This window comes from Vidua chalybeata, chromosome 6, assembly GCF_026979565.1.
Source record: "Vidua chalybeata isolate OUT-0048 chromosome 6, bVidCha1 merged haplotype, whole genome shotgun sequence".
Classification (NCBI taxonomy): domain Eukaryota; kingdom Metazoa; phylum Chordata; class Aves; order Passeriformes; family Viduidae; genus Vidua; species Vidua chalybeata.
In genome coordinates this window covers 40,163,314-40,178,597 of record NC_071535.1, presented here as the reverse complement: position 1 = coordinate 40,178,597, position 15,284 = coordinate 40,163,314, and the positions used below count along the sequence as shown (strand labels likewise).

At 39.9% G+C, this 15,284-nt stretch overlaps 1 protein-coding gene across 1 annotated transcript; it reads left to right on the top strand.

The window, feature by feature from the left end:
• The first annotated feature begins 3,857 nt into the window (after window positions 1-3,857).
• Window positions 3,858-14,130, top strand: LOC128789684 (astacin-like metalloendopeptidase). Its single transcript, XM_053945854.1, has 11 exons — window positions 3,858-3,926; window positions 6,862-6,886; window positions 7,743-7,814; window positions 8,641-8,775; window positions 9,440-9,557; window positions 10,303-10,481; window positions 10,607-10,691; window positions 11,085-11,212; window positions 12,184-12,299; window positions 12,704-12,929; window positions 13,894-14,130. The coding sequence occupies exons 1-11, from the start codon at window positions 3,858-3,860 to the stop codon at window positions 13,926-13,928; spliced, it is 1,188 nt and encodes a 395-aa protein (XP_053801829.1). The 3' UTR covers window positions 13,929-14,130.
• Window positions 14,131-15,284: the final 1,154 nt, after the last annotated feature.

The window sequence follows — 15,284 nt, the reverse complement described above, 5'->3', positions numbered from 1 at the left end:
CATTGGGAAACAGCTTCTAACTCCACTTTGACTTGTCTAGAGCTGTCTTTTATAACACATGTCAGTCTTCAACATAGGGACTTGAAGTCTGTGTTGGTTACTTGTGAAACCCTCAGGAGCTGCCAGTGCTTCAATAATACTCTCAACCAGCAAAGTGCAGTACTGGCCGCCATGAATTCCACTGAAATTGTCCACTCCTAATCACTGCACTCCAAAAAGGTACAGGCAACTTGGAAGGAATGAAAATATAATTGTAGAATCAAGAAGAGAGGGCTGAAAATCCTTTAAGCAGCACAGAGAAAGCTTGTGTGAGGACTGATTTATATCTGAAAAGTGTCTGATCATAAAGATACCACAGAAAAGGAAGTGATTTCTGTGTGATTAGGGCACTTGGAATTAGTGAGAGGGAGACAAAAAGCACTGAGCTGAAAGCACTCCAAAGAAGCAGACTTACTGGCCAGAGGATGGGGGTTCAGAATTCATGAACCAAGAGCTCAGTGGAAACCAGAATTCCTTTTCCAAATGAAAGTGAGCCAAAATACTGAAATGCTGCACAAAGCAGACATTCCTGGGAAATTATACTGAGCAATCCTACCTAAAATAATATATTCCTGGTTCAGATTTGTCATTAACCCCAGATCTCATATGTAATTGTGTATTTACTCATGTGATGCCAATCCACAGCAATTTCAGTTATGTGTTGTGGTCTATACCATTGCTTCAATGATTGGTTTTAGTAAAGCCAGATGATTTAAAACTTTCAAGATTAGTTAGTGTCTTACCATGAATCAGTTATGGTAGCTATCACATAACTTCCACAAGCTGTTCGGCATAAAGGTTTCTATTAGTTCCTGGAATTATTTTTCCCCTGTATTTACAGCAATTAGTAGCAATTAGTGCAATTTCTTTCCATAATTAAATCTTGATGGTTCACATTATACTTTGGGAGCTGTTTACAGTGAAAGACTCCAAAGAGAATAACACATGACTAAATGTCATATCACTGAGCAAAATATGAAAGATTTCTGCAGAATTGTATCTTTTATGTATCTGCTGTTTTGATTTTGATTATATATGCTTGCAGTGAATTCCCATATCAACAGAAGGGATTTTTTTTAAAATTGTATGTCTGTATATTATTTTCTTGGTTATGCCTACAGATTTCTGCAGACAAGTCTAACAGGCATAACTCCAAATTTTGTGGTGGTCATTTAGGAGCAGTGCTATTTTTTGCTGAGAGACTTCTTGTGGACTGTGACACTGTTCAAGTTCTTACTGAGATTTTGATGTTGGTTTTGGACATCTGCTAATAGTTGTTCACATGTTCAAAATCTGTGGAATCTCTACTGTCCACCAGAAACTGGGATATACTAACAGGAGAAGTTGGGTCTGACAAAACTTGCCACATGCTTTTTTTGTATACATGGAAAGACAGCTTCTCTTTGTGAAGTCCTTGTTTGGTTCCTAAGGGTTCTAAACAATTTCTGTGGCATTTTATCTACTAGAGGTACCATCTTTATTGTATCTAGTAAAACTATGTCCTGTTTTTGCAATATCTCAATAAATTAGAATGTATTTTGATTAGTGAAAACAGGTCTGCTGACAAGTCCTCCCCCATGAGTACCACACTTTGGAAAATAACCAAATATTGAATCTAAATATGAGGCACAAGGTGATAAGATCTTCAGAACTGGCAGGAACCATGAGTACCAACACTCCCCCTCACTCTGTGGTGTGTACTTTGCCAGCTGCAACATTTACAGACACATCCTTGATCCCAAAAAGCCATCTCTCCCATCATCACTATTTCTTAGCTTATGGAAAACATGGCATGCAGCAATCTATTTAATGAACTGTTCAGTATGCCAGCATAGTAACATGTCCAGGATAAAACATACTGATCCTTTTTGCCTCACTCTTTCCTGAGCACAGGCAGCTAATCAGTCATTCAGGAGTAGTATTTTCCCAATAACAGGCTACAAAGATGCTGAGGTTACCAACCTTCCTATCTCGATTTTCAAGTTTGTTTAATGCCCTCACTACCTCTGATCTTTCCTTTGGCTCCTGGACTGATTTTCCGTGAGAGTGGTCTGATTTTTCCTTTTTTCCTCCTAAACTCTAATGAAAGCAGATTATATTCAAGCTCCATGTTGCAGTGTGGTTTTGGTATGGTTTTGGCATGCCAAGGTATCTGGCATCATGGACTTTTGTTTTGTCCTTGTGTTGAGTGAGAAACGTGGAGAACCATTCTCCCACTGCAGACCAGAGCTGCACAGCTTTGCTTCAGCACAAGATTTTAATCCTTCTGAAAGACAAATATTAAAAAAAGACACTTAGCATTGCTTATTGAGAACATTTATGTGCACAAAGGACACACAACAGGATTAACATGCTGACAGTGGCTGCTTGATGCTCTTTCATGGTCACAAGGACCATGTGCCATCCTGCTGTTTACTAACTGGTACCTAAGGCAGACCTTCCTTCAGCCAGTGTGCAGACACAGAAAAGTAATATCCCCCTATGCTGCCTCCCTGTGGGGGTGACCAAAGTCCATCCCTGGACTTTGCCAATCCAGACTTCCTTAAAATAGTCAGCAGTGTGCACTGTGAACTTTCCATCGCTACAATAAAGAGTAATCCCCTCCAACACAATTCAGATTTCATTTCCATCTAATTCCTACTCTTGACTGGGTATGATTTGGAGACAAATAGATGGAAAGCCTTCTGCTGCTTCTTGATTAATTCACCCACATGGAGAATTTCTAGAACATCTTGTTCAGTACAGAAATAAGGAATAAGTGGGTTTAGAACTTACTCTGAGGGTATCTGAGAACTAGCATGGTCTAGAGACAGAACCAGTGCATTTTGTAATTCAGTTTCCTTTTCCATGCATGGAAAATGTACTTCGATGCAAACCAAAAGTGTATCAGAGATCAGATGCTTTCCCAGCTACAGCAGCTTTAGCAAATGGTTCAGTAAGCAGAGCTTTGCTGCGAGAAGAGGTTGCTGTGATAAGAGGCTCAGTGGTTGCTGGTTTGCCTCCTACAAGCATTTCTTGCTAGATCTGCTCACTGCTTCCTCTAGACAACTCCACTCTACTTCTGGACAAGTGCACTCCAGCAAAGCAAATCTGTTAATCATTCTCAAAATGAGTAAGTGCTGCTTATGCTGCTTCTCTCTTTTCCCCCGCTCTGATTGCTGGTCACAAAACTCATAAAGGCACCTATAGCTGTTGGACTGCCAGAAACAACGGAACACAGGAGATGTTCCTGACGTGGTGAAACATCAAGAAACACAGAGGAAAAAACAAAAATCTCTACTTATAGAACCATAAGCTGTCTCAGGGAAGACACAGTCATAAGCTCATTGGGTAGACGTGTTCTATGTTTCAAAGCAACACAATAGTGTCATGGCCTTCTGTAATCTCAGTGACATAAAGAAAAAAGTCACCTACGCTCTGAAATCCTAACAATCCCGTTCTCTGGAGAGTTATGCAGGAACAAGGGCTTCCTGTGTGGTAACAGTCAAACCCAACATTTTAGGAAAGATCCTCTAAGAAGCAGAGGAAGTGCATGGCAGCACAAGCATGAGGCTGAGCCAGCTCAAGAGAGCAGCACGAATGACCGTGGGAGGCCTAGGGATGCTCACGGTGGCGGCGATAGCGCAGCACCAGGAGATGCCCAGGGGCTAAACCGGCTGTTGAGGCAGCAGCAGAAGTTTGCTTCCTGCTGAGATTCCCATTGGCTGGGGCAGGATTTCCCAGCCCGGGCAGAGCAGGCTCTGCTGCTATATCTAGCGGCAGCGCTGCCGGGTGGGCAGAGATAAGGGCTCGCACTGGTGGTCTGTCCCCACTGCGCAATGGAGATGAAGAGGTTCCTGCTCTTCGCTGCACTTCTGCTTCCCGCTACCCTGGGCTTCCCCATTCAGGTGAGAGCAGCTCTGTGCGATTGTGCCCCATCGTCTAGCTGATCTCTTCTTCCTGAGTGAAGCTGTGAAGGCCCACTTTGATAAATTTTCTGCAAGAAAATATTAGTAATATAATAAATAAAGGCAATATAATGATTTAGCTCCTCCATTCATCCCGATTTTGATACAATTGTTGCTGCATTTGTCAGCTATGGAAGAATAATGCCTTTTACCTGTTGGTTTTGCAGGACAACTATGAAAACAGCACAACAAGTAAGTAGGATTTCTAGTGCATTTTAAAAGCACCTGTTGTTTCTTGACTGTTTATTACATTCTTGGTTTTGACTTGCTTTTAGAGCATGTGAAAGTGCTGACAGGCCTTTTGAACAAGGCTATGTTTCATAACTTGTTATTGAGCTGAGTGCAGATGTGTTTTTACAAAGATGTGCTTTACGCAGGCTTTTGGGGGATGGTTTATTAGGTTAATTTAGATGTGCTTTCACAGGCTTGAAAATAAAATTTTAATTAGACATCTTGATACCTTTTCACTAAGTTGAATGTTATAATAGGACTGCTAATCATTTGCCTCCTTGCCTACCTCGGTTCAGCTGTATGAGAAAGATGTCAGGCATCAAAGAAAGCTTTGCTTTGTTCTGGTTTGGAACAGGCTTAGCTGAACAGCTTTTGTTAACTGGCAAAATATGAGGAGATAATTGCAGACCTTCAGAGGTCGATGGAAAGAAAGCTATAGGCAGACTTTAACTACAGCAAGAAACTAACAGGCTGGGTGTAATGTGTGCAAAAAGAAGACACCTTGGGAAAATTTTCTTGACATAGAGCAAGTCAGTGACAAAAGAAAATTGACAAATTCTGCTTTTGAACTGTCAATTATGGCATGGGAAAAAGGCATGTTGTATAATTACTACTCAGTATATTTAGAAGGGACCAAGGGATACACTTGCTCAAATTCAAGGTAGTCAGTTGTTCAGACTCAAAGTTGCAGGCTTATTAGGACAAATGCATACAATGAGTTTTAAGTTATCATTGTTGCTGCTTTTCATGCCTTTTGAGACATCTTTCAGTATTTAGAGTGTAGGGAAAATGTGAGCTGAATAATTTTGAAAGCCCTATCACATCAGATGTTCATTTCATCAAGGAGATGGCAGACGCCTTCTGTGGTGTCTCATTTGGGTTTTAAAAAGAAGTTGAAGGCATTATGTGCCTAGGAATCTGGAGCCCAATTTCCACTGACTTTGACTACTCAATTAATCAAGTGCCTCTTGGGTACATAAATTCTGGATCCAGTCAACCCCTCTCAAAAATGTTCTTCCCTGCAGAATGTTTTTAGATGCCATGGATCTCTCTGATGCAGCTGGTGGGAACTGATTGAAATTTTCTGTAATAAACCACCACCATAGCAGTGGACTTCCATTGCCATGTATCTGAAGTAACAGTCTGAAAACACAGACTGAAGTCTTTTTGGCTCAATAAAAGCAATTCTGTTGCGGGTGCTAGATAGAGTCTGAAAAGGAAGACATCTCCTCACTATGTTTGAGCAATAATTCTGGAAATTAAATGGTGCTGCAAGGGGTAATAGAGCTTGACATATTTTTTACTGAAAAAAATTATAGTAAAATTTGGGGCACAGATGGGCTTGGAAATAATGACTGTTTACATGAGTGTTCTCTGTTTCAGTGTTAACTAAGAAAAACAAAATTGTTTCATACTTTGACAAGGAAGACTGCAATTATTAGGAAACTGGAAGAGATTGCCAGATAGGTTTGCAACATATCCATCATACTTAAGATCAGGTCAAACAAACTGTGGTCAAGAATAATACAGATAAAAGTGTTTCTGCCTTAGGGAAAGCAGACAAACTGATGACCTCTGAAGGTCCTTCCAATTTTTAAAGTTTTTTGATATTATAAAAATGAAGATAGAAATGTGTACATCAGGTCAGATTTTCACTTCTGGTTTGTATCTAGAATCTCATATTTGGTAAAAATCAGAAGGCATCACAGTAGAGAGGCACCTTAGGACTCAGAGTGGTACCAAGCTACTGTCATGTACATACTGAAGCTGAGATTATTTTCCCCATGCTAAATTATAGCCTCCATCACATTTTATAACCTTATTGTTTGACACTGTGAAGCCAGGGGATATTGTTGAGCTAGTTAGTCTGCACCTGTTGCAGAGAAATCTGGGGACAAAGCATTTTTTTTGTCACTGATTTCTTTTGAAATTTTTCACACTGAGACTGATAAAATGCTTTGTTGATTCTTAGATGGCAAATGATCAAGATTCTGTTCCTCAGCACAGTCTACTAGGAATTTTAACAGTTGTTTGATTAAATATCATTTTAATTTCTTTGCCTGTGCATCAAATGGTGCACTCCATTCCCCTCCACTCCTCCAAGGGATCTGCCAAAGGCATAAAGGCTGAGGAGGGAGGTCCATCAATGCTGTTGAACACTGTGAAGTTGCATTCTGATGCTTGTCTTTTTTTTTTTTTTTTTTTTTTTTTTTTTTTTTTTTTTTTTTTTTTTGTCTTTTTGTAGCAACAGAACCTACTGAGGTAAGGAAAGCTAATTCAGCTCTTCTGATCACTTTGGGGTTCAACATTTTGGAAAGTAAGGTCAGGACTCTTGTACTCCACCTGTATCTACACCTGTGCAGCAAAGTCTTCTCTGCTCAGCCGTGCATCAGAGTGTATCTGAACCTTATTCCACACTTCATATTACATTTTCCTTTATGATATCCCTATTTGCCAAGGTACCAAAGAAGAGTATCTACCATGCCATGGTACTTCTTTACACATGGCACAGTATATAAAAGCTGCATTGGTGAAAAATACTGCCAATGGTAGCCTGGATGCCATTGATAATTTATATGTTTTATTATTTAATTTAATGTTACATTATAAATTGTGAGATAATATTAATGTATTGCTCTTGCAGGTTACTACGCAGGAGAATATATACGGTATGTATTACTCCATCTACAAGAACATATTTGAGGGGACATACTGGTTATTATCTACTCAGTCACTTCAGAAAATAACACAGGCTTAAGACAAATCAACCTTTATGGGGAATTTTAAATGAATGCACTCACCACAATGCTTCATGCAAAGCAAAGTATCGTGGTTTTGATCAATTGCTTGGCCTTGCTAAAAACCTCAGCTGTTACTTCTGCTAAAAATAGCTCTGCTTTAGTCATGTCCTGAGTTAAGTCACTTCTAAAGGTTAGAAGCACAGAGGTCATGTGTTTCTGCTTTTTATTGATGTCAAGACTTGTTGCATAATGCACAGAGTTGGCTGATTTTGCTAGCAAGACCTATGAGTCCCTCATGCTGGGCTTGGTGGGGACATCAGTCCAACCCGTAGACAGGAATGCAGTTCCAATTTCATTGATTTTGAGGGTTTTTCAAGAGGTCATCATGTCCAGCAAGAAGTAGCAGGACCACTCTCCATCCGTTTTTGTTTCTGGCATCTTATGCTGGGGATTTGAATGTGAGTTGCTCAAAAAGAAGTAAAACTGTGCCATCTCAGCCCTGAAAATATGATGGCTAGGAAAAAAAAAAAAAAGGAGATAATGAAATAATTGAAGGAGAATGTCTCTTGGGACTAGATTAATGCTAAAATAACCACAACTAGGAGGTTCTCAAGATTGTGTCAGTGAACAAACATCTACATGAGTCAACATCCCTCCCAGTCCCTAAATAGGCTCTCTAAGTTTTACATGCATCACTGGAAAAATCATGCATCATAAGAGTAAAAAAGCAGGATTCATATTTTCTCTGGGAATGAGAAAATGATACTCATGTGTTTCTGCACAGAATCTCCTTCACCTACAGAGACCGATGAGGAGGATGAAGATGTTTTTAACAAAATTCTGAAAGTTAACAAAGGTAATGCCACCAAAATCCTGTCTATAAGGGGGCTGTCTTTGTTGCTTCTTTAAGGTGATGTGGGAGGTACGATGTCTTACCACAATCTGTGCAAATGTGTTTCCCATTTTACACATCACCATGTAAGAGATACCACTGGGATTATGGTGTGGTCTGCTGAAGCCCTATAGCATCTCAAGCTATTGTGTCAGTACTGAAGATGCTCCCAGGTGTGGAGGCAACTGAAAACTATTCAGACTGTTTCTTCAGCTTTAGCTTTCAACATTTTTGTCATTCTTTGGACATAAAGAGAAAATGTGAGTATTTGTATGCTTTGCTATTTAACAACCTTTTTTTTTTTTTGAATGGAACATTGCTTGTATTCAGCCATCTGCACTGCTTTGCAGTGCAGACTCCTAGATAAGCTGCAGTCAGTTCCATTCTCACTGCTCCAGACTTCCTCTTCCCCGGTCCTTCCAAACATTCCCTGATCTATCAGCTTGTTTTTCTCACATTTTCTCCTCCAAGAGTCATTCAAGTGACTTTACTTGAAGTAAAGTAGTGAGTAGAAAGAGACACCAAATATTCCTACAGTTTTCTCCTGACAACACTTCTCTTTTTGGTTTGCCCACCTTCTTAGGCTTCCTTATTGGCACCTTCTGCTTTTGCCCAGCACCTTCCTGGGGAGATATTTGATGCCATTCATTCAGTGTCACATGATGGATAATTAAACAGTACCAGAGTAAAACATCATTCTTACTATTGCCACTGCTTGTTTTTCCAAGTGTGCTTAGCAGGTGTCCAGCAATTTATGGCTCAAATGTTTCCACCCTTTCTCTCTCACCAGACAGCTCTCAGCTCTTGCAGGAAGGTGACATAGTTCCACGAAGGAGTCGCAGTGCCATCAACTGTCGCCATTGCAACTGGCCCCAGTCCAGTGATGGGATTGTTCGTATTCCCTATGAATTGGATCCTACTTACGGTGAGTTTAAATATTTTTTTTTAATGGTTTTTGTCCAATACGCTTCAGAGAGAAACTTACATTGAGTGACCATGCAAACAGTTGAATAAATTAGTTCTAAGGATTTACTTGTGCTGTGCTGTGCAAGCACAGATAAATTTTAAGTTACAAGGACCTGAACCAGAAATATTCATTGAGACATTTTGCCTGCATCATGTTTTGGGACCGATCTCTTGGAGACAGCAATAATATTAGAGAATAACCTCTAATAGTGTCTTCCAGAATACCTTCCTTTATAAGGTTTATGACTATTACAGTGGAACTTCAGTGATTTGCTTTTCATCAGCAAAAGAGTCTCCCTTAATTGTCTCCAAGTGTCAAATAAGATACATCAAAAATAGCCAGTATAATTAAGAATAAGTCATTGAAAAAACAGGCACCTGAATACATTTGGACAAATATCTGTATAAAAAGGATCTTTATCCAGGCTGCTGTGCCAGGCTGTTAAAATCTTAAACACAATTCAGTACTGAGCACAAAAAAAAAAAAAAAAAAAAAAAAGAAAGAAAGAACCCAGGCTAATGTTTCTGTCCCTCATTTACCCTGTTTTTGAGAATATGTGAGATTTTAATGGCATCTGCTAATGTCTGCTTGTGACCCCTAATATTAACCCTCTATTCCCCAGAGGAGAGCCATGTAAAAGGAATTCATGATGCCATGGCAGAATTTGAAGCACTGACTTGTATTAATTTTGTGAAGCGCAAGGCAGAACGTGACTACCTCAGTATTAGATCTGCCGATGGGTGAGTTGAATGATAAATTAACAAGTTATTTCTACTCTATTTTTCAGTCCTTTCCTACACTGATTCTGTGTGACCTCAGAGAGGCTTTTGTTTTATCACAGTGCCAAGGTATCTTCCTTGGGCACCTTACTAGTGCAAGGGCTCATCAGGTACATCAGGAACTCACTGCAGACACTGAAATAATGCAAATCATGGAAAACCACTATTAAGGGGGAAAGAATGTCTAACCTCATGTTTTCTGTGTGATACAGTGCACACTTCAGCACAACATATATTGAATACTTTAGGTCCTATTTACAAAAGTAAATCTGTTTCAATTTACAAAATAAACAGTTCTCTGAATCACACTGTTGGCCATCAAGCTCAGAATTAGAGCTTATGAGAAAATTGTTCAACACTTAGCTTGAATGTGTTATCTCCATCTTACCTCCAGCTCTGATACTGTCTTTAGTATTTTGAAAAAAAAAAAGTTATTTCAAGGGAGTTAAAGTCATGGTAAAGTCAGAATTCAGGAGCCTCTGTGCTAATAAAAGTCTACCAGAAAGATTTAGCAGTGATCATAGGCTTTGTTCTTTTATATGCCATGGTAACTTCTGCCTCTGTACACTCTGACTATCACAGTGGACAGAGAGGAATCCTTCCACTCCCACAAGAGGTGTGAAGCAAGCTTCTCTGTTGTGCCTCTTTGCCTGCCTGCCAATAAAAATCCCATAAGTCTTCTGTTGTTGTTCAATGCCTCTCTCAGCTGCTGGTCCAACTATGGGAAAGTAGGAGGTGGACAGACTGTCTCTGTGATGAAAGGAGGCTGCATGTGGAAAGGAGTCATTCAGCATGAACTGGAGCATGCTCTGGGCTTCTTGCATGAACACTCTCGAAGTGACAGAGATAAACATGTAAAGATCATGTGGGAGTACATCAGTCCTGGTAAGTACTTTGAACTCCTCAATGTAGGAAGTGGTGTAGACACATCCTACTGCTTCCAGCTCCCCCTTCTCCCCTGAAGGGAGTAGGTAGGAAGCATACTCTAAGTACAATATTATATATTACAGCTGACAGACCAGACTTCAAGAAATTTGAAAACTCCAATAACCTGGATCTTCCATATGACTATTCCTCAGTAATGCACTATGGCCCGTAAGTAGCAGCATGGCATTACTCTTTTAGGAACTCAAATCTTACATCAGAATTACTTTCTATCATAACTCTCTCCTAACTACCAGTTTCCCCAGTTCCCCTTCCGAGGAAAACACCATGAGTCAGTTCAGACCAGCTGCTCCCTAGGACTGGGATACACTGTCCCTTAGCTTTCCATTAGGGAGCCCTCCTCTGCTGGGCTTGGGAGCAAAGGAGGGCATCTGGGCATTGACTCTGCTTACTGGTGGACATCTCAATGAGACCAGTTTAAACAGCTCTATTAGTCACAGCAACAGCTTATGTACAATTCTTGTTCTCCCTCCAAAACATCCTACTGAATCCTGAAAGAAGTTATGGTGCTTAGAGAGCATTGTTTCTCACGGGTCTTTTCAGATACACATTCACCAATACCACTGGGAAACCAACTATTGTACCAATTCCTGATGGATCAGTACATATTGGACAGAGACAAGGGATGAGCAACTTGGATGTGGCCAAAATCAACAAACTTTACAACTGCAGTAAGTATCTCCAGGCCACCCTGTTATCTTCAACTCAGATTTGGGCATGTGGCAGAGACAGCAGTTTTTCATCAGACTGTGAGACTATTCTCATGAATTCCTGGTTCCCACTAGGGTTACTCTGGGAGGGAATGCAAAGGTGAAACTGGAGGCATATTGTGATTAGTGAGAAAATGGAAACTGCCTCTAAATTAAATTTGCTAAACACATTTGCTATTAGCATAAGTGGCTGCTGTGCAACTGGACTAACTGCATACCACATTTTAAACTTCAGTGGAATAATTTGGTTTCTTACAGTTCAGCAGACAACTATAAATCCCAAAAGAGCCAGATATCACCGCTCCTCATGGCAGCTGGTATTTAAGACCAAGCCAAAACAAAACAGTTGTATGCTCCTTTGCACTTGAACAGTTTCATGTTGCCTTGTCCAGTTTTCAAAAGTTTGTCATTCTATGTTTGTATGTTTAAACTCTTTATATGTAACCTCTGCTATAAGAATTTTTTATATACAATCACAGAAATTTATTCAATCAGAGGGGAAAAAAAAGATGGAAGTGTTACCTCTTGCACCCCAAGTACTCCTCCTAAGCTTAGAATTTAAGCATTGGAGAGGCATCATATTTGTGCTTGACTCTTCTGACATCACTTAACTTCCCCTTCTCAGCGAAAAACAGTGGCACCAGCTGCAGTGAATTGAAACCTCTCACTCTTTACAAAGTTGCAGAAGGAGATCTCTTGATGACAGAGCTAATCAATAAAAATAGAATGTTTTTCAGAGCACTACTTCACGTTCCTCTTTGATGCATTATGTGAAAATTAGGACAACATGACTCCTCCTTTTAATCAAGATGTACCAATACTCTAAATGAATGCTTATAGATCAGAAAACAGAGATCAGTCCATTCTGAAGAAATTGTAGTTGTGAATGACTGAAATCTTCTGCAATCCTGAAGCAAGCATTTTTTCCTCAGGTCGCTGCAGCACTATTCTTGATGGACCTTTTGGGTCACTGAGATCTGCCAACTACCCAAGGAATTACTCAGATAACACCAACTGTGTCTGGCTCATCCGAACCCGATCCAGAAAGGTAAACAGTGGTCTTGAAATATGGCTGAACTTCTTTCTACGTTAAGCATCTTGTGCTTTGGTACAGCAGTTGCCAGACGAGAATATTTCAGAATAGTCTCTACTTCTGGAGAGGTATGTGCTTAAGCCAGGTATAGGCAAGAACAATTCAGAGTTGTGATTTTGAAAAACCTCCACAAGCTGGGCTTCAACCTTGCAAAACCAAGACTAAGCTCCTAGGGCATGGGAGCATTCAGTGATTAGATCTGAACCCTTCAACTTCAGGGGAAGAGAGGCAAAGCTGGGTAAGTAGTTCTAGTCTGTGAGTCCATGCTTGGTTACAGTTTAGGTTCTGTCTGTTTTAAAGGACATTCCATGAAAGAAGTATACTTATATATTAAAAACTGATTTTCTCTTCCCTTCCAGGTTTCCCTGCACTTTCAAGCCTTTCAGCTGCAAAAAACTAGAGGCTGTCAGGGTGATTATGTTAAAATTTATGATGGATCCAGCAAGTCCTCTCCAGTTCTAATGGACAAGACCTGTGGATCAAAGATCCCCAATGGCATAGTTGCTTCTAGTAATCTTTTGCTTATAGAGTTCATCACAGATGGTGCCCATACAGCTTCTGGTTTCCAAGCCACCTTTACTGCTGGTAAGTCTGAGAACAAGGAGAATAGCAAGGAAAACAGCCCATGCCAAATCAACCTTTTATTCACTCAGGAAAAACATTGAAGAACTGCTCTCCATGAGGTCATCACTTCTTTCCTTGTTCCTGACATAAGGGACCGGTTCTACACTGACCCCATTTATTCATTCACTCAGGTGGGGCCACACTCAGGATAAGTGGTGTTAGCCAGGTGATTCACTGTTCACCTCTCCCCTTAGATATGTGCCATTCCAAAGCATGTACCAACAAGGGCAATCAATTTAATGATTAACACTGCTAGTGTTACTCGCACAGTAGAAAGAGAATAAATCATAATGCAGCATTTGAATATATCATTCCCCTGGAAAAGGTGCAGGTTTTAATCACACAGTTCAGAGGGTGAGACAGATCTATGGTGAATGAGGTCACCCAGCCCCATGACAAGAAGAGAGGCAACATTTCCAGGTAGAACACATTTTCTTCAGTCCCATTTAATTAAGAATTAAGGCCATGACTAAACAATTAAGTGACCACAGGCTTTCGAGTTAGTGTGTACCAGCTGGAATAAAGGAATTCCTGTGCATATGACTGCAACCTACAGCAATTGCACAGCACTGCAGCTTGTGTTGGTGGCAAAGGAAGCTCGGCTGTGTCATGCAGCCTTGTATCTGCCATGGGATAAGGACAAGCACACAGAGTTTGCATGAATCCACTGAAATGCACTAACTTGACCTATACCCAAACCAAACCAGCAATTTTGCATTGTCTCTTTGTAGTATCTATTTCTGTCCACTGTTGCTATGGAAGGAAAGAAAAATTAAGAAACTCCCTGTGCCACTTTGATGTCTCCACAAATATAAAGCAATCTTAGCTGCCAGATAAACTGTGATTTAGTATATACATATTTTAGAGATGCTACAGTTTGTTCAGAGACCTCTGAAAGCTAAGTATTCTCTCATTTCATTTACAGTGAGGACCCAAAGAAGATCTAGCATCCACAACTGACTTAATGAAGAAGAACCTATTCTGTGAATATTGAAATTATGTGTTTTCTACTCTGTTCCTATCTGGGCTTGGATCAGTATGAAATTTTATTCTATTAAGAATCAAAGTTTTCATCTTCCTGAAAAAGTTTATTCCCCAAGCCATACAAATGTACAAATTCTATACATCTGGTGTACTCCTCCTTTTGCCTGCACAGTTAAGTTATTACCTCTTTCTATTTAACAATTGAATAAAAAGCTTCATTAAAGAAAGAAGTTTCCATTTCTCTTTTCCAGCAGTCACTTCCAGCCAAACACACTATCAGTGTGGTCTGACTTCTTAGCCCCCTTCATTCAGTCATAGGGATGTCTCTTAAGTATACCACTGACATCATCATGGGTTTAGTTGGTTGGCTGAAGAGACCAGCTCCAAACTTTAAAAAATCATTTTATGGTCTTCCCAGTCTTGAGCAAGAAAAGGTCTTGGACAGAGACCTAGCATTTCCACTTCCAAAAAAGACTTCTCTCTTCCAAATTCTGTTATATCCTTAAATCACAAGAAAGGTGGACAAGACAAATCTGCTTCCAGGAAAGGACTGGTACTTCCTATTGCAGTTCTCCTTCTACAGTTCTGGCAGTCAGGGCACAGCTAAGGGTGCTTGTTTAGCCACAAGCCCTTTTTGGTCCTGCAGAGATGATTAAGCCTATCATCTAAGGACAAGAGGTGGACCGTATAATGCTTCCTGAGTTCATGCATATGTTCAGAGAAGAAATTTTTTGTCAAGAAAGTAGCTAAGCTCTTCTCTTCTGATCTCATAAGAGATCTGCAAGAGTGTTACAACTCCTGGAGTGTTCATTTTATAGCCTTGCCTGCAATCACACTTTTAAAATTACATTCTCTTGACCAAGACAAACCTGTAAGAGATCTGAGAACAAAAGGCTGCTATTTTAATTTGTAGCACAGAAAGATAGTTAAATATATGACTAGCCTGGGTATTTAATACTTGTATTTTTAAGTCTGAAAAAAAAAGGAAATACTTTTCCTGTTCTTACTTTGTAACACTAGAAACCTTGACATTTTTCTCACAGAAATACATTTCTAGAAAAGAACAGTGGAAAATTAATTTGAATCTCAGAGTAAAATTTACATGGAAAATGAAAAAAAGAATTAAAATTCTTTTATTTTTTTAAAGGAGGCACCAAAAAGACTTAATCTGAAAGAATTTGCTCAAAGGCTTGTCAGTGTTTATACTATAAGATGAAGAAGCAGTCAGCTCTTGAGAGAAGTTTTAATTCCACTGAAGATTGCTTCCTTACCCACAGTGGCTGAGCAAATGCCTCTGAACACAGCAATCTTGAATCTGCTTTAGAAGAGGCA